At 40.4% G+C, this 20,691-nt stretch overlaps 1 protein-coding gene across 1 annotated transcript in view; it reads right to left on the bottom strand.

Moving 5' to 3' along the window:
- The window catches only part of LAMA5 (laminin subunit alpha 5), a 1,615,491-nt gene that overhangs the window by 183,281 nt on the left and 1,411,519 nt on the right, over positions 1 to 20,691 (bottom strand). The window contains exon 70 of the mRNA XM_044090412.1: positions 9,012 to 9,142. Coding sequence (XP_043946347.1) covers positions 9,012 to 9,142 — 131 coding nt within the window. The remainder of the gene's footprint in view (positions 1 to 9,011; positions 9,143 to 20,691) is intronic.

Genomic DNA, 20,691 nt, shown 5'->3' with positions numbered 1-20,691 from the left:
TAGTCATTGCTTATTCTAGCCATTTATAGCACTTTTTATTGTCTGCTGCATACTTTGTACTGTATTTTATTGCTATAAACTAATCTGCATGTTTTTCTAAAATTGTCTGCCCAGGGCCTGTTAAATCAAATTTTTACCGTCATACTGTTGGTAAAGCTTTTTTAGCTAGATACTGCCACACTGTAAAGCTTTTTTTAGCTAGTTTCACTCTGTGAAAGGTAGTAACTGGAAATGTTTTCCATTTGTTAAGCATCTGTTTGATTGTTCTGATTTCCTGCCAAGGAGTATATCCTTTATCTGTTTAAAACTTTCATTTAGTGGCTCACTGCTGTTTTTCTGCTGTGATAAACATTCCTGTAGTGTTTTCTGCCTAAAATAGTGTAGCTAGTAGCTGTAAGCATAGTTTCCTACCCTCCCTCCCTATTGGTGTCTTGTTCTTACACTTGGTGGCTTTGCAGTTGCCTGCCCCTACTATAAATTTGACCTGGGACACTTCTCCCAGTCTAGAGTCATTAGCTCATTCTACCTAATACAGAGAGAACATTAGAGAACTCCAACCCCCTTAGTGTCTTAACCTTGAATTATCATCTGTTCCTCCTTTCTCCCTTTTCCACTTTACCTAAAAAAAAAAAAAACTTTATTCAGCTGTTTTTACAGTATTTGTGTTTCCTCCTCCAACCCTATTACTTCATCTTGTTTTTTCTGCTACTTATTCTCTAAAGTGTTCAGTTGCATCTTCTGTGCTGCGTTAATACTGCTGATTTTAGTCTGTTTAAATTTTAAGTGTTATTTAAGCTCCATGGATCCATTTTTGGTGTCCTGCAGACTACAAGAGCAACAGGAAGGAGAAAGAGATATTCTAAGTGCCTTTGTTTTGATTTTTTCTTAATTTATTGCTCTCTGCACTGGGTCTGTATTAGATTCTTGAAATCCGACAATGTCGAATCTGACATTGTTGACACGAGAATAGCGAAGCTGCTGAACATCGAACAAGTAAATGTAAATCTCTGTAAGGGGAGATTTCCATTTACTTCAATGTAGTGAGGTCTCAGAGTTGGTATATTTAAGTAGCAGGGGGTGTGGGGGGTGCAGGGGGGCTTGCCCCCCTTCCTACACTGTTTAGTTTTTTTTTTTTTGTTTTTATTTTTTTTCTGAACATTCAATGTTTTAACAGTTCGAATCACTAAAGGTCGACCTTTAGTGATTCGAACAGCTAAATATTTGATGTTCTAATATAGACTCCTCTGCACTCGTTTTTTTTATTGTTTTTAACTTATCTGTATTTATTTAAACTGCATTTGCCTTAAAATTGCTACACACTCAAGTGTGCTAGTCTGTGCTGCAAGTGTTTTTGGTACTGTTTCAACTGCTTTTCCTGCAAAAAAGAAAAAAAAAAAAAAAAAAACAAACAAAAAAGTTCTAAGCTTGTTTCCCACCTTTCCTGTATCTAGTCTAGTCCAGATACAGATTTCCTGTATCCAGGACTGTTTTGTAAGTTTCTGAGCCCCCCAGACCTTTATGTGTTAGAAGGAAGCCTTCTAGCTTATCAGTGGGAGTGGTAAGCACTAGGTAGCCTACCTACCACAAGAGGAGTGGTTTCTGGCCCAGAACTTATAGTTTATTGGCCTTTTGGGCAGTTTTTTCCATTCCTTTCAACTTTCTATTTTAAAAGTCCATGTTTGCATGGGTGTGCACTTGTTTAAGCTCCGTGGATCCAGTTTTGGCTTCCTGCAGACTACAAGAGCAACAGGAAGGAGAAAGAGATACTCTAAGTGCCACCGTTTTGATTTTTCATAATTTATTGCTCTCTGCGCTTGTTTTTTGATGTTTTTAATTTATCTGCATTTATTTAAACTGTATTTGCCTTAATATTGCTACACACTCAAGTGTGGTAGCTTGTACTGCATTTAAAGTGTTTTTGTTACTGTTTTAACTGCTTTTCTGCAAAAATAAAAAACAAAAACAAACAAAAAAAAGTTCTAAGCTTGTTTCCCACCTTTCCTGCAACTAGCCTAGTCCAGATATAGACTTGCTGTATCCAGGGCTATTTTGTAAGTTTCTGAGCCACCTAGACCTTTCTTTGTTGGAGGGAAGCCTTCTACCTTGTCAGTGGAAGTGGTAAACACTAGGCGGCCTATCTACCACAAGAGGAGTGGTTTCTGGCCCAGAAATTGTAGTTTGTTGGCCGTTTGGGAAGTTTTTCCATCCCTTTCAACTTTCAGGTTTAAAAGTCCAAGTTTGCTCTTGTTTAAGCTCCACAGATCCAGTTTTGGCATCCTGCAGACTACAAGAGCAACAGGAAGGAGAGAGATAAATCTAAGTGCCTCCATTTTGATTTTTTCATAATTTACCACTCTCTGCGCTTGTTTTTTGTCATTTTTAATTTATCTGCATTTAGTTGGCCCTAGGAGTGAGTGCATGCATGTGTGTGCCTTTCGTGGAAGGTTGGACGCCGGGCTGGCAACTCAACACCATAAAATTCCACTGCCAATCATGAGTGGACAGGTGATCCGCTGTGGCAACCCCTAACTGGGAAAAGCTGAAAAAAGAAGAAGTTAAACTGTATTTGCCTTAATATTGCTACACAATCAGGTGCGCTAGCTTGTACTGCATTTAAAGTATTTTTGCTATTGTTCTAACTGCTTTTATGCAAAAAAAAAAAAAAACAAAACAAAAATTCTAAGCTTGTTTCCCACCATTCCTATAACTAGTCTATTCCAGATACAGACTTGCTGTATCCAGGACTGTTTTGTAAGTTTCTGAGCCCCCCCAGACCTTTCTGTGTTGGCGGGAAGCCTTCTAGCTTATCAGTGGGACTGGTAGCCTATCTACCACAAGAGGAGTGGTTTCTGGTCCACAAATTGTAGTTTATTGGTCCTTTGAGCAGTTTTTCCATCCCTTTTGGCTTTCTAGTTTAAAGCCTGTGTTTGCTCACTGTGCAGCGGTGCTCAGCTGAGGTAAATTATTACTGGTGCCAGAAAGTCTGCTCTTTAATTTTTCCCTTAGAACATGCTTGTTCTTTTACTTCTTGCACTTCAGTTAGCTTAATTGGCTAACAGGTTTTTGTAGCATTTATTGTAGCACACTTAGATGCTATCAGCACTAGCTGTTGTTATGCAGTAACAGCACCGGTACTTATTAGTTATGCCCACCCCTCTTGGTATGATTGTGGGGCAATTTCCTGTGGCTTTTTTCCTGCTAACCTGGTGCACTTGGCCATTCTGAGACAGTGTGGCAACTGTCTAATTTACACAGAAAACCCTCTCCTCTTGCCTCCCAACACTCATACCTGTGAGAGATGCACTTTTATCACCAAACTGGAAGCAGTGCATGCTCCAACCAAGACTGGACTAGCTGGTCAAGAGGAGAAGGTCAACACCTGCAACTCACTACATAGAACACACAGCCCTCCAAAATACCAACCATCACAACCCACACATAGAAACACAAACTATGCACCCACTTTTGAGGAGGGTGTCAATAAAAATTTACCTACACAACAGAGACCCCTGAGACAGAAATGCACTCGACCACCACAACACAACACAAACCCCAGAATGTATAGCTCACCTCCACAGTGTGCCCCTCAACCTAAGGCCTTAAGCAAAACACTTTGCCCAATGTACTAATCATCGGAGACTCAATTGTGAGGCACACTGATGTCCCACTCACTAGGTTGAACAAGGAGAAGGTGATAGTCAGTTGTCTATCAGGTGCCAGTATCCGCCACATAACACATGCACTCAGGTCACTCCACAAGTACAAATATGACCCAGTCATTGTCCATGTGGGTGTGAATGACCTCAGACATGCATCCCTGGACTACATGAAGAGATGTGACGGAACTCTTGGATTATGTGGCCCAGGCAGGTATGACACTAGCCCTGAGCAGTATTCTACCATCACCCAGAATGATACCACAGTACAAGCAGAAAATGATTGACTTGAACAATTGTCTAAGTTTCTGGTGTCATTCTAAGGGGATCCAGTATCTGTCTGCCTGGGATGGCATGATTGACAGACCTCGATGCTTTGCCAGAGACAGCCTGCATCGGTCACCCCTGGAATTCCGGGTACTGGCTAAGGCTCTTGCCACCCCTATAGTGCCTTTTTTTAAGCAGCATTCCAAAGACCAACATTCCACCATAACAGCTACAAACAAATGCAGTCTGAGGGCCATGCTGCTCAATGCTAGAAGTCTAAATTTCAAGATTCACTCACTCAAAGCTCTCCTCAAAATGCAGAATGTCGACATCTGTGCTGTAACTGACACCTGGTTTAAAGAGGCAGAAAGCACCCCTGCACTCCCATGCTACAACTCATTCCATACCTTTTGGCCCCAGAATATGTCCGGAAGATCCAAAGGAGGTGGTGTCTCCATATTCTTAAAGGATATGCACACCTCTAGACTGGTAGCCCAGCATAATGCATCTGAGATACTTCAGATACAACTAACACTGGGTAAGATGGCAATACAAGTCATAGACTGCTACAGAACTCCAAACATGTCCCTAGACTCTCACTCCAAGTTCCTAAGCACCCTGGAATCTATCAAGGTCCAACCCAATACTGTCATAGTGGGTGACTTCAACTACCCTTCCATCAACTGGGAAAACTATTCAAGTACCAATGTACAGGCCCAACACTTTCTGGAATTAATCAGTTCCAATGCCCTAGACCAGCTCATTCTGAACCCCACTAGAGAAAGCAACATTGTTGACCTGGTTATCACCAACATAGCAGACCGTTGCTCCACACCTATAGTCAAGTCCTCCCTGGGTAAATCCGACCACAAACTGATCACCATGGAAATCTCCATCTCACCTACAACCCCCACTAAGGTGACCACCCTGAAAAACTTCTCTAAAGCTGAATTTGAGCTCCTAAAAACAGAGGTGGCTAATTTCTCAGCACCCATGCCAATGGAAAATAGCTTGCATGACTGCCAAATTGTACACCAATGCACTGTATGAGCACATAAACAAATGCTTGGACCTTGAGATACCAAATAGAACTAAGACTCTCTCTTCCAAAAAAGGAAGCCAATCTGTGGTCCCCAGCCATCAGTAAACTCTACAACAGAAAGAAGAAACTGTTGTAGAAAAAATGAAGTTACAAGACTGGAAAACCTCCCTTATCAGTCTCAGCAAAACGTTGAGATCCCTTATCAAATCCTCTAAAGCCAGCTATGAAGCAGAATTGCAGCCGACACCAAAAACAACCATAGAGCCTTTTATAGCTATATCAAAAACCTTGAAGGCAATACCCAGATTTGTTCTCAGTTACTGCACAATGGCAACTTCTATACTGAGCCAACAGATATAGCCAACATACTGGCCAACAGATTCAGTGCCAACTTTACCCACCCCCCAAGGGCCCTATTACAATACCAGAATAAAGCCTGGTACCCACATTTATGTGGCACAGGTAAAAGCTGCATTGTCCAAAGTCAAGAATACAGCATCCATGGGACCCAATAATATCCTTGGCTGCATCCTACATGAGCTACAAAATGAACTGGCACCACATCTGTGTGCCCTGTTCAATCACAGCCTTACCTTAGGCTATGTCCCTAATGAATGGTGCACTGCTACACTCATCCCACTCCATAAAGGGGGGGCAACTACAGACCCTGGGAACTATCGCCCCATTAGTCTGATGAGTCTGGTATGCAAAGCTATGGAGCATATCATCATGGACCTGCTTAACAAAGACATAGGCAATCTCCAAACTCTTGACCCCACACAGTTTGGCTTTGTCAAGGGGAGACCCTGCCTGCTGAACCTGGTTGACTTCGAGGCAGTCACCAAGGCTGTGGATGAAGGTAAGGCATTGTATACAGTCTACCTCGACCTGGCCAAGGCCGTTGATACCATTCCCCACTCAGGTATCATTGATAAACTCATCAAATTAGGCATCAACCCTTACATCACTAGGTGGGTTGCAAAATGACTCACAGACAGAGTGAAAATTGTGGATTCCAAGTCAGACTGTCAACCAGTCATGAGTGGAGTCCCACAGGGCTTGGTCCTGGGCCCTCTCCTGTTTGGCATCTACTTCTCAGAAATCCAGCCAACACAGAATTACTCTGGCTGAGCAAGTTCGCTGATGACTGCAAGCTAGGAGTCATTATCAACTCCCCAAGTAATACAGACATCCTACAAAAGGGTCTCTCTGAGACCAATGACTGGTGTCAGAACCATGGCCTGAAGCTTAATGCCAAAAATGCGTTATCATCCCCTTTGGAAAAAACTCAGTTCCTATGAATTACCACGTTGATGGGTGCCCACTGAACACTGAAGGGACCATAAGAGATCTGGGCACCCAGGTCAACTACCTCACCTTTGACCACCACATTGCCACTGTGGTCAGAAAGTCCTTTTACGTGGCACATTTTTTAACAAAAGGTTTCGCATCCAGGAAGAAAGAGGTCATCATCCCTCTCTACTCATCTGTCATTAGCCAATCATTGAATATACTACCCCATTTGGCATGTACCTGACCAGACACCTACAACAGCTGAGGAGGCCACAAAAGTACAAAGGATTCTAGGCCTTAAACACATGTCATATACAGACAGACTCAAGAAACTTCAGCTGTTCTCAGTCTCTTATCATCTACTTAGAGGTGATCTCTGCTTGACTTACAAAGCCATGTCCGACCCAGTCCTACTTGAAATGCTACACCTAAAGAAATCCCAATCCCTCCATGCCACATGCTCCAGAGATCACAACCTCATTACCACAACTAACAAACATGCTGGAGGGACAGGTTCATCCCCCAAAGACTGCCCATACTCTGGAATAAGCTTCCCATTCATGTCAAGCAGAGAACCTCGCTGGCCCTCTTCCAGAGAAATCTTGACGAGTGGATGGGTAACAGAAAGTTCACCCCAGGGATCACTGCAGTTGCCCTACTGCATAGGGGCACTGTGAACTAACATTGGGTGGCACGGTGCCTAGGCAATTTTGTTTTGGGCTATGCTTGTAAAGGCCCCAGGGCCATTAGCTTAGTACACACCTATGAATCTATGAACCTATGAACATTCAAAAATAAGAGCAGTCATAGGGCCTAGTAGTCCAGGAAATAGAGAAACCCCAACTGTGCATGATGAAGGTGGGATCAACCAGCAATGAGCATCAAGTGAGTGAGGTGGGAATACAAGGTTCCAGCAGCTGGGAAACTTGGGAGGACAAAATGTGAATTACTAGCATATCCAAGAGCTGACCAAAGAAGAAGAAATATCATCACGACTCACACAGTTTGATCTCTAATGCAGTGTTACCACATGACAGATATGGTCAGGGTGTAGCTGCGGATGCCTAAGGACCTGAGAACATCAAGGAGATACCACCACATGTCAGTAAACGTCTTCAAGGTCTCAATCAGAAAGACAATTAACACACTTGAAATGTTGCCTGCTGTCTGCGCCATGAATAATACATCCAACTACATCACTTTGGCAACAAAACTGTTAGAATGACACGTTGAGTAAAGACAAGATAACAGACACCACTTAATTTACAAGATAAATGATGAAACAATATCCACCTTAGAATGTAAATGACTATTTAACCTTTCCTTGAATATGGTTAGTTAATTAGCAAAAGACTCAAGAGTAGGGGCGCAGCAGGCATTGTTTTCTCAGGTGCTACAATGTCTAAACATGTTGATTAGTAGCATATAAATGGGGACTATACACTCAAATATCACAAGTGGTAAACAGGCCATATACCAGACTATATACATATCAGAATGTGGCCTGATCATCAAGAACCAGGAAACCATGGAAATGAATGAATGCATGGGGAGCTACGGCACAAGAAACTGGAAAACACTGGAGTGGATGAATGGATGACAGCTATGGCACAAGAAACTGGAAACCATTGGAGTGGATGAATGGATGGGGGAGCTACGGCTTACTATTCACGACTCTAGAACATTAATAAAAGTAATATCAACTATCAAAAGAAATGGCAGTCCTCTGAAATAGTGGCTATCAACTGTGCCTCCAGGCCACAGCAAAATGTACATGTGAATGTCAGAACTGCAACACATGAGCAGGAGGACAAACTGGACTCTAATTAAGAAATGAGAAGTATTTTGTTTTCACAAAGTAATTCTTTCTGGTTTGACAACAATAATTCTAGATCGAGGTTGCCAGAAGGCTGGCTAGACCTACTCAGCTGAATACTGAACTATCTTGTGCAGCTAGCTGTATCTTAGGGACAGACAGCAGAATATCTTACCCTCTAGGAAGTGAAAAAAGAACCAAGCTGCAGCAGGGACAGACAACAGAATATCTACCTTCCAGGACAAGAAAGAACTAAGCTGCACAGGGACAGATAGTAGAACATCTACCCTCCAGGAAGTGAAGAAAGATCCAAGTCGCAGCAGAGACAGATAGTAAAATATCTACCCTCCAGGAAGTGAAAAAGAACCAAGCTGCAGCAGAGACAGACAGTTGAATATCTACCCTCCAGGAAGTGAAGAAAGAACCAAGCTGCAGCCACGAAGTTGAGAGACATGGCCGGGCCAGCTAATTTACTGCATAAAATAACTATGATGAACTAAGGCCTGCACTGAGGCTCAAGGCATGGATGAGGAAAGTGGACTGTTATGCCAAGAAATGGAATAACTCATGACTGGGTTCAGAGACGGAAGGTAAATGGACCCAGAAGCAACTAGCAGCATACTGTTTCAGTGAAGCAACAAGCAGAAACATTGTTTACTTTAAACAGCTACCATCCCCATCAAGTATAAATAGAAGCAAGTACGTTTATCCAGTTTTGTGTCACAGCTGTGGGATACTGAGACACCTCAGACCTCCTTTACCAGGACAATAAAATCAGATAAATATACATAGCATTTGACACTCCATCTCAAACATCCTAGCATTTGACACTCCATCTCAAACATCCTAAGTCTTTAATAAATTCATAAAATGGCCCACATTATTTTGGCATTGTGTTCACTACAGACATGGTGAGGACAAAGGTAGAGTGACATACAAGCCATTATTGCTGTAGAAGGTTGCATAGTGACTGATGTCATCTGAAAATGTGTTTGAAGACTCAATTTCTTCATCTTGGAACTTCATGGATATCTTTCCATTCTTTAGAGAAACATCACATGTTCCATCCTGGAAAAACAAACAAACAAACGAAACATGTAACCAAATTATATCACTTTTCAAAGGACTAAGCAAAATGTAAATAAAATACAACTCTAAATTAGACACAGACATATCTGTGGATTAGTTCTAGAAGACAACAGTTTTGTGTCTAATTACACAGCAGGAAATTAGCTAACTGACCATAATTGTAAATGCTCGAGTGTGCTCACTGTTGCATCCTCAGCATGGGTGATAGCATCCTTACCTTGAATACCTCCATTTACTTGACATAAACCTGTAGTATGGCTAGCCATCTTTGGTTCTTTCTTGCTCCCTTTTTAGTCAGCATTGGTATGCAAGCCAAAGACATAGCATGCTAGTGCAAATGTCCCATGCATTGCTAACGCCCTGTATAGGACTGACAAACCTTCCTGCTGGACTGATCTGAACAAGGAGAATGTACAGAGCAAGAGAAGGTGTGGACAAGGATTAAGGAAAAGGGAAGGTGAACAGGATGCAAACTGACCCTGGTCCTCATGGTCACTGAGTTTATAGGGAATGATGAGTGGGACTCAGGTCCGCAACAGTGATCACATCAAAACAACAGTGACCACATTTAATATCACCGACCACACAAACATCTACAATCACAGTAAGTTGACTACACGTGCGCTACATTTACTGTGTGGTTGACTGTTGTACTTATACCTACAAGGAAGTCTAGCAGTTACTGAAGATGGGGAGGGCGGGTAGGAAAGGACTAGATGAAGAGAGCAGCACGTCTTTAAGGGGCTTCACTTCATAATCTCGAGTTACTGAAATCTTGAATTTCAGTAACCCGAGACCATGAAGTCTAAAACCAGAATGCTGAAAGTGCACAAGAGCGAATTTGAATATCTCGAATCCACGCTTATGCATTTCCGGTGCATTGCGTGTAGTGTTATGGTGCCTGAGATTGCAGGTGAGTGAGTCAGTGTTTGTGTGTGTTTTTGTACGTTGTATGTGTGGGTGAGGGTAGGGACATGTGTGAGTGTGTGTGTTGGATTTGTTGGTGTTTGTGTGGTGTATTTGTGTGCGAGCGAGTGGAGGATGGTGTGTTGTGAGTTTTTTTTTAATGTTATGTGCGACCTCGGAGTTGGTATATATAAGTAGGGGGGTTTGGGGGATTCAGGGGTGCTTGCCCCCCTGCTTATATGTAGTGTAGCGTTGTGTGGTTTGTGTGCTGTGGGTGCGATGGTGTGTGTGTTATGTGCTGTATGGTGTATGTATGTTTGTGATTGTGTGATTCAGGATTTTGGGTATAGGTATTGTGAATGGTTAGACTTTATAGTCTCGGGTTACTGAAATTCGAGATTTCAGTAATTAGAGATTGTGAAGTGAAACCCTTTAAGGACAGCAGAGGCAAACCCAGTCCTGGCTCTAGAGATGAAGTTTAGTCCATAATGTTTGGAATATATATGGATGAAGGACTGGGTAATTGTCTCTAAAATATTCCGTGCACTAGCTCTTTCAGAAAGGCAGTGGTAGTGGCTGTAGCCCTTGAATAGTGCGATCTAACTTTAACTTAAAAGGAGTTCCCATGGACCTTGTGGCGATAATTGATACAAATGTGCTATGCATCTAGAAATGGCCTACTTGAACACAGGCTGCCCCTTTTTTTCCTTTCTGCAAACACCACAAAACATTTTTCTGATCTTCTACACTCTTTAGTTCGGTATAAATACTATCTCAGTTCATGTGCATGTCTAGGAAGTGCAGACTTTTTTTCTATAGTTTATCCTGAGGTGCAGAAAAAAAATGGTAACTGGATAGCTTGGTTTACGATCATTTCTGGGGGTACCTTACACATGAAAGAGAATTAGTATGCAAAGTAACCTCTTATCCAGGAATCTGGACTAAGCAAAATATAATGGGGGACAGAGGCCCAAATCAGGGACAGATTTTAATTTTTGCTCAAATAAAAACTTAGAAAAAGTTGTAGAATAACAGGCATTGTTTTAGCATGCATTTTCTAAATGATATGGTTTGAAACTCAAATGCCTGTCATAATTTAGTGACTTCAATCCTCAATGATTTGCCAGAAAAACACGTTTTATGAGGAACAGATCAAAAATATGAGGCAAAAATCTGGACATTGTATTTAAATTTGGACAGTTGAGAAGTGTGCTTCTAGAACACAAACAAAGATTCTTTATACACATCAAGGCCTGGAGTTCAGATTATCTTCTGGTTGAAGTAACTGATCAGAAAAGACATCTTCCAGGATAAATATTTCAGTTCTGCAGAAGCAGCTCATTCAAAAGGATATAACGTCAATTCCTACAGCATGAAATCCAGGTTCGGTTCCTAGCTAGAGCTAGAGTCTCTGAAATGGGCCGAGGTGAAGGATGGCACTGATAGTCTGACTGCCAGGGTATCCAAGGAAAGGCGTGTTGTGATGGGGCTGAAATGAGTAGTTTTACTGATTATATATATATATATATATATTTATAAAAAGCTGGCAGAAAGCAACTCAGAGATACTGAAGGACTGAAGCCAATCTGTATATTTGGATTACAGATCTCTCCTTTGGAACAAGAAGAAAATCTCTTCCATTTAGCTAGGTTTGATTTTCTGGTAATTGTAGCCTCCCTCATGACCTCTAGGATGTACTTGGACACACATCCAATACCTGTTTCATATCAAGTACCAAGTAACAATAAGGACTAAGATAAAGATGCAGGAAATGAAGCAGAAAAGAGGTACTGGTGCTTTCCTTATTATTGGTTAAAAGCAGAGACGTTTAAGCACTGAGTAGTAGAAATGATTCAAGAGTCATTATGGAAAACAAGACACTTGAAGGGAACGCTGGGGGACTGAAACAAAATGAAAATGGAGTTTAAAGATATGCTAGAAATATGGAAAAAAGCAGATAAGGGAAAAAAGTAGGAATTATTTAGTGTGGGTTTCTAATTTTAAGGTATTACAGAAGAACTGCAGTAGCGTTGTCGCCTCACAGTAAGACGTGTCCTGTTCAATTCTTAGTTAGAGCGCCTTCTGTGTGGAGACATGCGTGAATGGGCGTAACTTCATTGAAGTTTGTGCGTCAGGGCTGGCAACTCGGCACGTAAAAATCTACTGCCAGTCATTAGCGGACCGAAGTTCCGCTGTGGCGACCCCTAACCGGGAAAAGCCGAAAGACACAACAACAACAGAAGAAGAATTACTAAGAACAAGTAGAGGAGCCATTGCTGACTGCTACAGTGAATATAAGGGAGTACTGGATAGCATGCATGGTTTAGAAAGACTAGTCTTAGTCAAGTGCTTTTGGGTAACTACCTTAGAGTACTAACAACTCTTAAGGCAAAGAATTAAGCCAGCAGAAAGTAGAAAGTTTGTTGCCAAACTTAGGAGCAGGGTCATAAGAAAACTGACCGGACGTCCTACAGATGCATTAGAAATATTTAGGAAGTTCCATGAAAATTTATATAAAGCAGACCAATGTGCAAACCTAGAATAGGTATAAATAGAAATATTTATGGAAAATTAACTATGCGGAGGTTAGAGGAAGATGACAGTCGAGAATTAATAGCAAAGAAGGCATGAGATAAGCATGGCAATGTATAATCAATCATTAAGGAAGTGTCTAGGAACAGATTGCATTCTGGGGGGAATTTTTAGGAATACCGAGAGTAGTAAGGGTTTTGGAGGGTCTGGAGGGTTTAATTTAACAATATGAAAGCTGGGATGGCTGTATGTCCAAAAAGGGAAAAGACCCTTCAGAACCATATAGATACCTTTAATTTTAAATGATTATAAAGTACAATGTCTATACTAGCTAAGGGAATGACAAATGTGTTTACAAAATTGATGGCAACATTAATAGAGCAATGATGATCTGGAGGGAAGTGGAATGGAAGAAAATGACTCTGTTACTGGTGGATCTCGATGCAGAAAAGGCCTTCGATGAGAGTCAGATGGTATTTTATGAGTAGGGAAATTGCAGCATTTTCATTCCATGAAAGAATACTTAAGAGGATATATGAAGGGTCACAGGCAACAATAAAGGTGGGAGGATTCCTCAATATGTCTTTGAACAGAGGAACCAGGCAAGGGTGTTCTCTTTCCCATTTGTTATTTGCTTCATGCTTAGAGCCACTGGCAAAAAAAATAAATGGAGCTCATATCAAGGGAATAACTGACATGCCAATCAACAAATTAACTTTATTTCACATTGATTACTTTGTACTTGATAAACCCAGAAAAGGACATTTCAGTGTTGTGAAAAGTTTTGAAACAGCATCATGCCTTTTCTGGAAATAAAATTAATGAAGATAAAACAAGGGCTATATTGGTAAATGATGTACCCACACATTAATTGGTTCAGCAATACCCATATCTATGGGGACATGATAAGATGAAGTATTTAGGGGTATGGATTAAAAATGATTCTGGTGTGGCAGCTAAAGATATGTGGAAAGAGACTAAACAAAAGATAATACAAAAACTGAGAAGCTGGAAACTCTTGATTATTGATATGGATGGCAAGATACAAGCAATGAAAATGTATCTAGTCTTTTTAGTTTTATACAGAGGTCAGGCATATTTTTATTAACAAAAAGAGAAGCTGTGGACCATAATTAGTAAACAGTTGAGGGGAAAGAGCCCCAGCAAACATACACAAAGATAAATATATGGGACAAAAACTATTAAAAACAACACTGCAAATACAAAATTAATTATAAAGAGAAAAACAAAAGAAAAAAATTAAGAACATTAAGGGTTGCACTGATAGTAGTGGACTACAATTTACTACATATGAGAGTAAAAACAAAAAGATAATCATTGTTCAAAAGAAGGACAACGTATAGACAGTAATAGGAAGTGGGGGGGATAAATAGTGTGGATAATGGGAGGGGGCTATAGTAGTAGAGCTGAGGGTTTTGGAGGTTAGATTAAGCAGAAATTACTAACAAAGAAAGTTAGGAGATGCAACAGGTTATACAGTGGGAGAGACTAAGACTATGTGTCATCAAGGCAACGGCATAATTTCAAGTTTAGTGGGTGGGATTTAAGTTCCTTTAAAAAACAGAGAAAGGAAAGGTTGGATCTAATATGGAGAGGGAGTTTGTTCCAATTTAGTGAGACAGAGTGTAAAGTAGTTTGACAATATTCCTTTTGGGTTTATAAACTGAGAGAAGATGCTGATCAGCACTGCGGAGAGACTGGGGGGGGGTAACATGGGAGGAGAGAGCAGGGCAGGCAGAGGGGTTGTTGAGTATGGAAAAGGTAGTGTGGAGTTGCGATTGTACTACTTGCTCCTAGTACTTTCATGTATCCTGAATAAAATCTTTCCTAAACTTACTTTTCTGCATTCACCCCCAATTGAACACCCTCTATTTGTAATTACTGCTTATTGTTGTTACTGTAAAAATATGCTAATTGCTATTATTATTTTTCTCTGTGCTAAATCTGTATTTCTTTTTTTAATGTTTTTTTTAGTGTGTATTAATATTTTGACTCGGAGCTTTTCTCCCCGGGCCTCTGCTGAAAATGGACATATATCCAGTTGGACCAGCCCAGTCAACAAATGTAAAATAAAAAAAAATAAATAAAAGAGAGAACACGCCAATGAGTTAGAACAGATTATGGTAATCCCTGCTGCTTGTTTCTGGGAAATGTCATACCTCAATAAGTTACATCATGGTGTAAGGATTTTAGGGTCTGTCACATATATGGATAAAGCTATAGCTTAGTAATGCTGGAATACAAATATGCAGCATTAAAGATTATGTAATTTTATTACAAATTTTGCAAACAATAATGTGACCTGGTCTGAAACCCTTGGTGGCCTGCCATGTACTGTTTAGTGCCAGGATCATCTGCACATTTTAAGATGGTTGTTTTGCTGCAATGCTTCTGTAGTTATAACTGTGAGATACAAAAGGAACCCTGCAAAGGTCCTAGGACTTTAAAAGAAAAAAGTACAGTTGTCCCTGAATACAAACTTATTCTTGTTCAGTACTTGCCTCAGATGTTTCTCTATGTATACAGAGATATGCTCAGTGACCCATCCACGGCCAGAGACAATCCTATCAGACATTCATAAGAGTGGTTTGATTGATCGTGATTTATATGAATACCTTCTAGTGAAAACACCCTTGATTCCAGTTATACATGGCCTGCCGAAATTACATAAGAATGCCAGTGACCCACCCATGAGACCAATTGTCTCTGGCCGTGGATGGGTCACTGAGCATATCTCTGTATACATAGAGAAACATCTGAGGCAAGTACTGAACAAGAATAAGTTTGTATTGAGGGACTCCAAACAGTTTTTAATAGAACTATATGATTGTTTTAACTGTAATGGCATCACCGATGAATATATGTTCGTGACCCTTGATATACAATCACTCTTTACGGTCATTCCGAACACCTTAGAGCTTACGTTTATTTCTGAATATCTTAAGGAACATAGTGAGTACGACATAGTGAAGATTGATTTATTGGTACACTTCCTGGAACTAGTATTGGAAAACAATTTTTTTGTTTTCAATGACATCATATACAAACAGGTAGATGGCGTAGCTATGGGCACTTCCTGTGCCAGTAGCTACGCCAATATGTTCCTTGCATATTGGGAACAGCATATCTTGTTCTGTGAGACATTATTTAAAGAACACGTTAAGTTCTATCGACGTTTTGTCGATGATGTGTTTGTGATATGGAATGGCACTTTAGAACAACTTCAATTGATGCACACTACCATGAATAATTTAATTGATTGTCTCAAATTTACAATGCAGTTTTCATATAACAGAATTGAATTCCTGGATTTGTATATTGAAAAACTTCCAAATGGTCTTATTAATACAGGAGTGTACAGGAAACCATGTCATGTTAATACCCTGCTCATGAGATCGAGTATGCACCCTCCTTTTGTATTCAGGAATGTTATGGTAGGTCAGGCCATTAGAGCATCAAGGCTAAATCCTTTGGAGGCAGGCTTTGTATCTGAACTAGGGGACCTTAAAAGTAGACTTTTGCAGAGAGGATACAATATTAATGAAATTGATCCTTCTCTGGAACGAGCCTTAGGACTATGTAACACCGTAGCTACACCATATTTTGGATGTCACAGTTCCAACACCCAGGTGAATAGGGGGCACATGTCATCTCATGTTAAGTTTTCAACATATTATTCATCAGATAACAATGAGATTAGAGATATCATCAATAAATATTGGTCCATCATGCATGTTGATCCTAAATTAAGAGTCATAGTTGGTGAAACTCCTAGTTTTTTGTACAAGAATAAGAACAATCTTAAAATGATGCTATGCTATCCTAAGTATGGAACAGTAAACAAAGTAGCAGGACATACTAAACCGTGTGGTAGATGTAATTTCTGTCAATTTATTAATGAAGACAGCTACTTTTTACATCCTGATACACTTGTCACTTATGAAATAAATGTGGAGGCTGACTGCATGACCACTAATGTGGTATATTTGGCCACCTGTCAGATCTGCTCCCACTTTTATGTTGGGAAAACCAACCGATCATTAAGGGACAGAATGAGGGAACATATCTATCACATAAGGAAGGGTTCACCTTATGATGCCCAAAACACATCAATCTTGCAGGAAGATCGCACTGTTTTTGTTTTAGAGTACTTGAAACTATAGTTCCAGCAATAAGAGGCGGTGATATTAGGATGCATACAGAGAACAAGGAATGTGACTGGATAGTTCGCTTAGGGCAGATAAAGGATCTGGCCTCAATGATAGAGCCTCGATAAAACCGAGACTAAGAACACGTAGGAATATTAAATAGATTGTATCTGCTTTCTCCAGTGACATCTGTACTAGTATTTTACCTCATTTTTCTCCCCCTTCAATACTCACTTTCATTTATGACATTTCTCACATAGGTTCTCTATTTTTCATGTCATTCCATTTGAAATGTAGTTGACTAGGATTTTTTGTATCCTTAGGATAGGCATTGTTTGAGCATTTAATATTCATTTGATTTGTGATTTCAGGACATATATTTTGTATATTCAACTGGTTATTCATTACATGCATTCTTATTGTATTTACTTGTTTGACCACTAGAGGTGGTCATACAATAGAACCAGTATATGTTTTTTTCATTGTAATCACTTGTTTGACCACTAGAGAATTTAGCTTTTCTCCCCCCCCCCCTTCAACACTTACTTTTATTCATGATATTTCTTATGTAGGTTATATATATTTTTCATGTCATTTCATTTGGAAATGTAGTTGACTGGGATTTTCTGTATTTTCAGGACAGGCATTGTTTGAGCATTTAACATCTATTTGATTTGTGATTTTATGATGTATATCTAACTTGTTATTCATTCATTATATGTATCCTCATTGTAATTACTTGTTTGACCACTAGAGGTGATCATACAAAAGAATCAGTTTATGTTTTCTTCATTGTAATTACTTGTTTGACCACTAGAGGTGATCATATAAAAGAACCATTTTAAGTTTTTATTTATTTTAACTTAGATCTGAAGAAGCTGTGTTAACAGTGAAAGCGCTCATCTTTAAATACATACTCATTCTTTTTACATAGTTGGTCTTGAGATACTCTTCATTTTTTGGACCTGTTTTGCTCCTGTAACCTCCAACTTGATTTTACTTCATATTGCAAAGTATGTTTTCCAACTTGTTCAGCAGAATGCATTAAATCCTGTAAGTCTTTATTTTCCACACAGTCAGGAATCAACATAATTTTCTGTTTAAGCAGTCCAATAACATGTTGCTGACATTTTAACATATGAAATTGGCAGATTAAAGCTCTAATGGCCAAGGTTGCTGAAGTGTAAACCTTTTTACCCCATCTATCCAGCAGCCCAGAGTCTCTATCAGAAGGGGTAGGATTTTTAGCAGTAGAAGCCTTAATGCCCTTGGGCCCCTGTGAAATAGTCTCTGGATCTGCAATAGGATTTTTGAAAAGGAACATGTGGGACTCAGGGACCCTGTAGTATCTGTCAGGTTTACTGGGAGCAGGAGGCAGGGAATCAGGGGCCAAACTGGATTCAGATAAAGCATCATCAACAATGTCTAGTACAGGAGGAATAGTCAAAGGCCTATGCTGAGGTAGGAGAAGGAAATCCCTAAGCCTCTTTTTTGAATCAGAAAATTTCTGGCTTTTCCAGTGAAAATGCTCCCTTAGAGTATGTAAGGTTTCCCCAAAAGAAAAATCCTGAGGAGGGGAGTCAGAGGGAATAGAGTCCTCTGCATCAGAATCCTCATAAGTAGGTAAGGACAAATCCAAGTCATCAGAAGAGTCAGAAAAAAACAGAATCATGATCAGAAGATTCATAATCAAGCTCAGCCCTAGGCCTCTTGGGAGAAGGGGAGGTTGACTACCCCTGATTAGAGTTATTAGATCTTCAGCCATTTTTATCATTTGTTTTTAGGCATAGGGGCCTGAGCATGTGGCCTGGGTGTCGGTTTTTTAGACATGGATTGAGATTTAGGCCTTAGTAACGAAGGAGGCATTGATTTAATATGCAAGTCCGTAGGCCTGAATACACCCTCAGATGCCGGTGCCTGCACAGCAGCTCCGGACCCATCCAAGGGAGACATCCACGGGTTCCATAGCTGAGGTATCTCGTGGCATACCGGACTCCGAATGGGTCTCAGTAGAGTCCTGAGAATCAGAAGTAGCAGGTATCAGGGGCTGCGAAAGCGCCTCACTGAGTACTGGTGAACTGGTGACTGGCTTAGGAGAAGCGGCATTGGCAGTTTTGGACCTCGGCGGCCTGTCTCTGTCTTTATCTTTGCATTTTTTTGGAATCCCGGTAGTCGGGTGGCTAACTGACGACACTTCTGGATAATTAAACCAAGAACTGAAATATTTAGAGGCAAAAATATACCAACAACGGATAGTGTGCTGATTAAATAAAGCACAAAACTGACAGTAAGGTACATCGTGGTCAGGGCCTAGGCAAGGAATACAGTACAAATGAAAATCTTTATGAGGTATTTTCTTTCCACAAGTAATGCAATTATTAACTTTTACTGACATCGGAAAGGAGCAAGAAAAAGTTTCCCCAATGAGGTACTTGAAGACTTCGGTTCTGAAACTCGAAAACGAAAATTTCAGGAGTTGGCCAGCCAGCACTTGCGAACTGCTTCTGCTTCGGGCACCACACGGCAAGAAAGACTGATGTAATGGCACTGGCTGCATGTTTTATACCCCTGATGACCTGACATCATGGAAGAAGGGACAGCAACCGACACAGGACCCAAGACCTTGTTAATCAGGCCGACTGAGGGCAACCTGCAAGCAGATTACCCAAATGTAATGACTGCAGCAGTGAAACACGAAGAACAAATACAAGTTAGTTTGAAAAGGAATATAGATCATCAGGATACCAAAGCAAGCATGCAGTAGAGGGCAGAAATAACAAGTTTGCTTAAGAAGTGTTGAAATTATACAATGCTTTCCCATGGACAGAAAAAGCACAACACAGATAAAGTTTAATAAAAAGAGGTAGCAGTATGTAAAGGTGGCCAGGAAAATTGAGGCCAGCAGTATAACTGTTAACTCTGGGAATGGACGATCCTCCTGTGAGCATCACTAATGATTAATGATGATTGGCTGGGCTCTAAAAGAAGGAGGGGCACACGACTATATTTGGGAGGATGGCTGGAGTAGACAAGAAGTCAGAATACGTCCACACATCCAAACTCTGGTGTGGAGGCTTAATCAAGTCCTAGTAATCTATTTAATCTAATGTTTCCAATGACTTTTTCTAAAGAAAACTAATTCTAAGGACCTTATATTTAGCATCCACATGTCCTTTTTGAGATATGCTACATGCAGTCTGGGTCCTTAATGAAATGACTTGCTTTTCCAGATTTGCTGAATAGGTTTTGTTTTTAGCAGATTGTGGTGTCTCAACTTGAGAGGGTGCTTACATTGAGGGAGAAAGGTAAGTTTTCTCGTTAGTTGCACAGATACTATAGATTATATCCTTAAAAAGTTACTGGGTCCCTTTCTGCAGTTAGCTTTGATTTTCATGGTCCTAGCAACGTGACCTCCTTGGCTCTATTCTTGGAAAACCCAGTTAAGTCCCTAGTGCTTGAAGAAAGACAACCATGACTGCAGACTAGCTACTGCATGATCCCCCCACTAGTATCAAATTTGGGGCTGTTCAGTGCCTTAGCATTGTGACACCTGGTACTGGAATTCAAAGTCTAGTTTTCTCTGCTTGAAACAGAAAGACTCACACTCCCGTGTACCTTCTAGGCACAATTATCTGAGCAGTGGATGGGGATGAAAGATGAGAATCAAAGATAACAGGTTAGCGAACTGACTTTAGTAACCGCCACAGCTGTTGCTTTTCACGGGTCTAGCCCTTCGAGCATTCCTAAACATTAAAGTCAACTCTGAGATCGCTGCACAAAGAGGGAAGAGACTTTTCCCCACTGTAGACACCAACCTCAGTACCTATATCTGCAATGTTATCCTGCATCTCTTATTTATTTATTTTATTTTATTCTCTAAGACCACCGTTCAAAGCCTGCAGTATCATGAGTAGTAAATTG

Source organism: Protopterus annectens, chromosome 12.part0 (genome assembly GCF_019279795.1).
Source record: "Protopterus annectens isolate FY-2018-M chromosome 12.part0, PAN1.0, whole genome shotgun sequence".
NCBI classification, from domain to species: Eukaryota; Metazoa; Chordata; order Ceratodontiformes; family Protopteridae; genus Protopterus; species Protopterus annectens.
This window is presented reverse-complemented; position numbering and strand designations above follow the sequence as displayed.